The sequence below is a fragment of the Oncorhynchus mykiss genome, chromosome 19 (assembly GCF_013265735.2).
Source record: "Oncorhynchus mykiss isolate Arlee chromosome 19, USDA_OmykA_1.1, whole genome shotgun sequence".
Lineage (NCBI taxonomy): Eukaryota > Metazoa > Chordata > Actinopteri > Salmoniformes > Salmonidae > Oncorhynchus > Oncorhynchus mykiss.
This window is the reverse complement of record NC_048583.1, coordinates 64,819,611-64,827,596: the sequence shown is the minus strand read 5'-3', so window position 1 is coordinate 64,827,596 and position 7,986 is coordinate 64,819,611. Positions and strand designations below refer to the sequence as shown.

The 7,986-nt window shown below is 48.5% G+C and overlaps 1 protein-coding gene across 1 annotated transcript in view; it reads left to right on the top strand.

Moving 5' to 3' along the window:
* The window catches only part of LOC110518731 (polypeptide N-acetylgalactosaminyltransferase 16-like), a 106,933-nt gene that overhangs the window by 28,827 nt on the left and 70,120 nt on the right, over positions 1-7,986 (top strand). The window contains exon 6 of the mRNA XM_036955398.1: positions 3,206-3,327. Coding sequence (XP_036811293.1) covers positions 3,206-3,327 — 122 coding nt within the window. The remainder of the gene's footprint in view (positions 1-3,205; positions 3,328-7,986) is intronic.

Below are 7,986 nucleotides of genomic sequence, written 5' to 3'. Positions count from 1 at the left end.
CGATATAAAAATGTCTGTTAAAACTTCTTGCGACTATCAATCCCGTATCCGGGAGCGTAATCACAGCCTCAAGCTCATTACCATAACGCAACGTTAACTATTCTTGAAAAACGCAAATGAAATGAAATAAATATATTCAAGCACAAGCTTATATATTAGCTCTCAAGCTTAGCCTTTTGTTAACAACACTGTCATCTCAGATTTTCAAAATATGCTTTTCAACCAAAGCTACACAAGCATTTGTGTAAGAGTATTGATAGCCTAGCATAGCATTAAGCCTAGCATTCAGCAGGCAACATTTTCACAAAAACAAGAAAAGCATTCAAATAAAATCATTTACCTTTGAAGAACTTCGGATGTTTTCAATGACGAGACTCTCAGTTAGATAGCAAATGTTCATTTTTTCCAAAAATATTATTTGTGTAGGAGAAATCGCTCCGTTTTGTTCATCACGTTTGGCTAAGAAAAAAATCTGAAAATGCAGTCACTTACAACGCCGAACTTTTTACCAAATTAACTCCATAATATCGACAGAAACATGGCAAACGTTGTTTAGAATCAATCCTCAAGGTGTTTTTCACATATCTATTCGATGATAAATCATTCATGGCAGTTGGGTTTCTCCTCAGAAGCAAACGGAAAAATACTGCAGCTGGAGATTACGCAATAATTGCGACGGAGGACACCAAGCGACCACCTGGTAGATGTAGTGTAAAATGGTCAATCTTCCAATGATATGCCTCCAAATATGTCACAATGCTGCAGACATCTTGGGGAAACGACAGAAAGTGTAGGCTCATTCCTGGCGCATTCACAGCCATATAAGGAGACATTGGAACACAGCGCATTCAAAATCTGGCTCACTTCCTGTTTGAAATTTCATCTTGGTTTCGCCTGTAGCATCAGTTCTGTGGCACTCACAGACAATATCTTTGCAGTTTTGGAAACGTTAGAGTGTTTTCTATCCAAAGCTGTCACTTATACGCATAGTCGAGCATCTTGTCGTGACAAAATATCGCGCTTAAAACGGGAACGTTTTTTATCCAAAAATGAAATACCGCCCCTAGAGTTCCAATTAAATGACTCACTGGATCATGACTCACTACTGTAGTGGCTCTGGATCAGAGAGTCTGCTAAATGACTCACTACTGTAGTGGCTCTGGATCAGAGAGTCTGCTAAATGACTCACTACTGTAGTGGCTCTGGATCAGAGAGTCTGTTAAATGACTCACTACTGTAGTGGCTCTGGATCAGAGAGTCTGCTAAATGACTCACTACTGTAGTGGCTCTGGATCAGAGAGTCTGCTATATGACTCACTACTGTAGTGGCTCTGGATCAGAGAGTCTGTTAAATGACTCACTACTGTAGTGGCTCTGGATCAGAGAGTCTGCTAAATGACTCACTACTGTAGTGGCTCTGGATCAGAGAGTCTGTTAAATGACTCACTACTGTAGTGGCTCTGGATCAGAGAGTCTGTTAAATGACTCACTACTGTAGTGGCTCTGGATCAGAGAGTCTGTTAAATGACTCACTACTGTAGTGGCTCTGGATCAGAGAGTCTGCTAAATGACTCACTACTGTAGTGGCTCTGGATCAGAGAGTCTGTTAAATGACTCACTACTGTAGTGGCTCTGGCTCAGAGAGTCTGTTAAATGACTCACTACTGTAGTGGCTCTGGATCAGAGAGTCTGCTAAATGACTCACTACTGTAGTGGATCTGGATCAGAGAGTCTGCTAAAGGACAGGGCAGCCCGTCAGGAAGTCCAGGATCTAGTTGCTCAAGGCGGCTCAAGATTATTGATAAGCTTTGAGGGCAGTATGGTGCTGAATGCTGAGCTGTAGTCAATGAACAGCATTCTTACATAGGTATTCCTGTGGTCCAGATGGGTTAGGGCAGTGTGCAGTGTGGTTGAGATTGCGTTGTCTGTGGACCTATTTGGGCGGTAAGCAAATTGGAGTGGGTCTAGGGTGTCAGGTAGGGTGGAGGTGATATGGTCCTTGACTAGTCTCTCTAAGCACTTCATGATGACGGAAGTGAGTTTAGTTCCGTTGCTTTCTTGGCTACAGGTTACCTCACGTCCTATATCCCAAGAGAGCCATGATTCCGTGGAGTAGAGTATGTTACAGTCCCTAATACAGTCCCTATGTTACAGTCCCTAATGTCTCTCTGGAAGGAGATCCTTGGGAATACAGACTGGGACAAGATGTTCAAAATGTCTGTGAAGAACTCTTGCCAGCTGGTCAGCGCTCTGAGAACGTGTCCTGTTATTCCGTCAGGCAGAGTGGCCTTGCTAAGAGTCTTATTCACATCGGAGAGCGAGATCACACAGTCGTTTGGGACAGCAGGGCTTCTCACATCTGGTTCAGTGTTGTTTGGCTGGAAGCGAGAAGGCATTCAGCTTGTCTTAGAGGTTTGCCTCACACTACTGAATCAGGAGAGGCTCCTGCCCTCTGGGCCGTTCTGACTGCCTCACACTACAGAATCAGGAGAGGCTCCTGCCCTCTGGGCCGTTCTGGCTGCCTCACACTACAGAATCAGGAGAGGCTCCTGCCCTCTGGGCCGTTCTGACTGCCTCACACTACAGAATCAGGAGAGGCTCCTACCCTATGGGCCGTTCTGACTGCCTGACACTACAGAATCAGGAGAGGCTCCTGCCCTCTGGGCCGTTCTGACTGCCTCACACTACAGAATCAGGAGAGGCTCCTGCCCTCTGGGCCGTTCTGACTGCCTCACACTACAGAATCAGGAGAGGCTCCTGCCCTCTGGGCCGTTCTGACTGCCTCACACTACAGAATCAGGAGAGGCTCCTGCCCTCTGGGCCGTTCTGACTGCCTCACACTACAGAATCAGGAGAGGCTCCTGCCCTCTGGGCCGTTCTGACTGCCTCACACTACAGAATCAGGAGAGGCTCCTGCCCTCTGGGCCGTTCTGACTGCCTCACACTACAGAATCAGGAGAGGCTCCTGCCCTCTGGGCCGTTCTGACTGCCTCACACTACTGAATCAGGAGAGGCTCTTGCCCTCTGGGCCGTTCTGACTGCCTCACACTACTGAATCACACCACCCCCCTGTCCCTCTCTTCCAGCCCCCCCCGCCCCTCTCCTCCAGCCCCCCTGTCCCCCCCCCCTGTCTCCAGTGTCTGACTAGTTAGCTGCTTCCTTTCTTGGTGTTTCCCCTTGGTGATATTGTCTGTGTTCCTCCCAGGTCTGATCCGGTCCCGGGTACGAGGGGCGGGAGCTGCCTCCGCCCCAATCCTGACCTTCCTGGACAGCCACTGTGAGGTCAACACTGACTGGCTTCAGCCCATGATACAGAGGGTCAAAGAGGTACACACACACACACACACACACACACAGTGATGGCTCCTGCCCATGAAGGGTCAAGCTGGTACACTCCATCGTCTGTCAGTCACACTCTTAAATTAGACACACAATCATCTCTCAGCATATAACAGGTGGTAGCATGGCCCTCTGTCTTTCTCTTCTTTTTTCTCTCTCTCTCTCTCTCTCTCTCTCTCTCTCTCTCTCTCTCTCTCTTCTTTTCTCTCTCTCTCTCTCTCTCTCTCTCTTCTTTTCTCTCTCTCTCTCTCTCTCTCTCTCTCTCTCTCTCTCTCTCTCTCTCTCTCTCCCTCTCTCCCTCTCTCCCTCTCTCCCTCTCTCTCTCTCTCTCTCTCTCTCTCCCTCCCTCCCTCATTCACATATTCACATCCCTGTGAGGGAGTGACTTGCTTTTTGTAAAGAGACCCTCATCAGTCACTCCTGGCCTGGCTGTGTTGTGCCTGGCTCTATGTCCTGTTCTCTCCAGAGAGGCTTCACTGTTCTGACCTTCACAGCTGCTCCCATAACACTTCTCTTCTCCCTCCCTCCCCACCCCAACACAGTTCTCCCTCCTTCCCTCCCCACCCCAACACAGTTCTCCCTCCTTCCCTTCCCTCCCCACCCCAACACAGTTCTCCCTCCCTCCCTCCCCACCCCAACACATTTCTCCCTCCCTCCCTCCCCACCCCAACACAGTTCACCCTCCCTCCCTCCCCACCCCAACACAGTTCTCCCTCCCTCCCTCCCTCCCCACCCCAACACCTCTCTCTCCCTCCCTCCCCACCTCAACACCTCTCTCTCTCTCTCCCTCCCCAACACCTCTCTCTCTCTCTCCCTCCCCACCTCAACACCTCTCTCTCCCCCTCCCTCCCCACCCCAACACCTCTCTCTCTATCACTCCCCACCTCAACACCTCTCTCTCTCCCTTCCTCTCTCCCTCACTCCCCACCTCAACACCTCTCTCTCTCCATCACTCCCCACCTCAACACCTCTCTCTCTCCATCACTCCCCACCTCAACACCTCTCTCTCTATCACTCCCTACTTCAACACCTCTCAATTTCAATTTCCAATTTAAGGGGGCTTTATTGCCGAAGCAAGTGAAATAGATAATAAACAAAACTGAAGGAAAAAAAAAGCCCTTTTGTGTCAACAGGTCACAAATCTTGCTGCTGTGATGGCACACTGTGGTATTTCACCCAGTAGATGTGAGAGTTTATGGAAATTGGGTTTTGTTTTGTAATTCTTTGTGGGGACTGTGTAATCTCCCAGTACATCCCATCAGATTCTACACCAACATATCATTATCATTCAGTCTTTCACATCACTTCTCTGCTACGGGGCATCTGGGACTCAATGAACTTCCTCCTTCCCTCCAGACATGTTTCAGAGCACCAGAGATAACCACGGTCCTCCTCTCTTTGCAGTCAGTCTGGGGACAACATCAGGCCTCTATCTCTGGCATCACATCACCCAGAGAGGAATGGCTGGAGGAATGTGACACAGGGTTCAGAAAAACAAACACGATAACGACCTTTAGGTCCGACAGAGGACTGTGACTGTCCCTTCTCTCCTGCATATGCCTCTGAATACAGAGCTGTGCTGGGGCTGAATGTGACATTACACCGTGATGATGGAAGGAAAACTAAGGAGAAATGCATATAGGAAGAGGGGGGGTAGAGAGAGAGAGGGAGAGGGGGGGAGAGGGACAAAGAGCGAGGGAGAGAGAGGGAGAGAGAAAGAGATGGGGGAGAGAGGGAGAAAGAGTGGGGGGGAGAGAGGGAGAAAGGAAGAGGGATGGAGAAAGGGAGAGGGAGAGAGAAAGAGAGGGGGGAGAGGGGGAGAAAGGGAGAGGGAGGGAGAAAGAGGTGGGAGAAAGAGAGAGCGAGAGAGAGAGAGAGATTATGACATTATTGATATCCATTTGGAAGTGTCCTCTTGCTTTGAGAGATCAGAGTGATCATTAAATAGCCCTATAAAATGAATATTGTTTCAAGCTGTTGAGAGGGGCTCTTCACAATGCTGGCTAAGTGCTGTTTCATGCTCTCTTCTCCCCACCCCTCCTTCTCCTCTCTCTCTTCTCCTTTCCTCTCCACTCCTCTCCTCTCCCCTCTTCTCCTTTCCTCTCTCCACCTCTCCTCTCCTCTCCCCTCTTCTCCTTTCCTCTCCTCTCCCCTCTTCTCCTTTACTCTCTCCACCTCTCCTCTCCCCTCTTCTCCTCTCTTCTCCAATCCTCTCCTCTCTCTTCTCCTTTCCTCTCTCCACCTCTCCTCTCCCCTCTTCTCCTCTCCTCTCTCCACCTCTCCTCTCCCTTCTTCTCCTCTCCTCTCCACTCCTCTCCTCTCCTCTCCTCTCTCTTCTCCTTTCCTTTCTCCATCTCTCCTCTCCCCTCTTCTCCTCTCTTCTCCAATCCTCTCCTCTCCTCTCTCTTCTCCTTTCCTCTCTCCACCTCTCCTCTCCCCTCTTCTCCTCTCTTCTCTCCACCTCTCCTCTCCCCTCTTTTCCTCTCCTCTCCACTCCTCTCCTCTCCTCTCTCTTCTCCTTTCCTCTCTCCACCTCTCCTCTCTTCTCCCCTCTTCTCCCCTCTTCTCCTCTCCTCTCCTCTCCTCTCATCCTCTCCTCTCATCTCCTCTCCTATCCTCTCCTCTGCATTGCTTAACTACCTGAACCAACACCACAGAGTTCACACTGGGTTCAATCTCTCTATGCAAAGAACAAGGACTGCATCACAAATGGTGCTCTATGGGCCTGGTCTAAAGTAGTGCACTATATAGGGAATAGGGCTCTGGTCTAAAGTAGTGCACTATATAGGAAATAGGGCTCTGGTCTAAAGTAGTGCACTATATAGGGAATAGGGCTCTGGTCTAAAGTAGTGCACTATATAGGGAATAGGGCTCTGGTCTAAAATAGTGCACTATATAGGGAATAGGGCTCTGGTCTAAAGTAGTGCACTATATAGGGAATAGGGAGCCCTTGGGGAAGCAGTCAGGGCTCTAATTGGAAACAGTCTGTTTGATTTTCTCTTTGTAAAGCTAATCCTTCGTAAGATACACACACACACGCTGACTCACAAACACAGACTCACAAACACACACTCACAAACACACCACCCGCAAACACACACTCCCAAACACACACTCACAAACACACACTCACAAACACACACTCTCACACTCCCAAACACACACTCCCAAACACACACTCCCAAACACACACTCACACACACACACTCACAAACACACACTCACAATCAAACAAACACACACTCCCAAACACACACTCCCAAACACACTCACACAAACACACACTCCCAAACACACACTCACACACACACACTCCCAAACACACACTTTATAGTTACCCCTGTGTTGGGTAAATACTATTTTGTTCCTTTGATTTTGGACATTAAAGCGTGTTTTTTCCCACATCCTTTGCTCTCTGCGCCTGACTCCACACCCATTCACTCATTGAGCGTTGCTGGAGGTCATTTTGCAGGGCTCTGGCAGTGTTCCTCCTGCTCCTCCTTGCACAAAGGCGGAAATAGTGGTCCTGCTGCTGGGTTGTTGCCCTCCTACGGCCTCCTCCACGTCTCCTGATGTACTGGCCTGTATCCTGGTAGCGCCTCCATGCTCTGGACACTACGCTGACAGACACAGCAAACCTTCTTGCCACAGCTCGCATTGATGTGCCATCCTGGATGAGCTGCACTACCTGAGCCACTTGTGTGGGTTGTAGACTCCGTCTCATGCTACCACTAGAGTGAAAGCACCGCCAGCATTCAAAAGTGACCAAAACATCAGCCAGGAAGCATAGGAACTGAGAAGTGGTCTGTGGTCACCACCTGCAGAACCACTCATAAAGCTACGCTTTATCTTGGCCAGGTCACAGTTGTAAATGAGAACTTGGTCTCAACTAGCCTTCCCGGGTTAAATAAAGGTGTTCTCAACTTGCCTACCAGTTTAAATAAAGGTGTGTAACGCTCAATGAGTGAATGGGTGTGGAGTCAGGCGCAGAGAGCAAAGGATGTGGGAAAAAACACGCTTTAATGTCCAAAATCAAAGGAACAAAATAGTATTTACCCAACACAGGGGTAACTATAAAAACAATATAGTACCCTTAGGTAAAATAGCAGGACAGCGAGAAAACCCAACAAAACACTAACCACTCTCACAAACACAGAAGAACAAGCCTGCACAAACAGAAGCGGGCTAAACAAACTTAAATAACCCCACCCTAACGACCAAACAATGAACAGGTGAAACCAATTAGACAAAACCAAACGAACACGGAACAAAGAATCGGTGGCAGCTAGTAGACCGGCGACGACGACAGCCGAGCGCCACCCGAACAAGAAGGTGAGTCACCCTCGGTGATATTCGTGACAAGGTGAAATAAAAAAAATATATATATATATTTATTTATTTATTCTGTCATCTCCCCCTCTATGACGGCCTAAATAAAGTCAAACTGTATGTAACGGAAAACGTGCATAAAGACGTTCAGATATGACGTCATCGTTTTGAGCACTGCCCACAGAGTGGTTAAACTACGGCATGCGACATGGTTCAATGTGCCAGTCAATCAGCACAGTCTACTTTTGAGGGTTTTTTTCTCAAATGGACTCCGTCTAGGAGCTAGAACTGGGATCATGTATACTGTACTAATGCTGA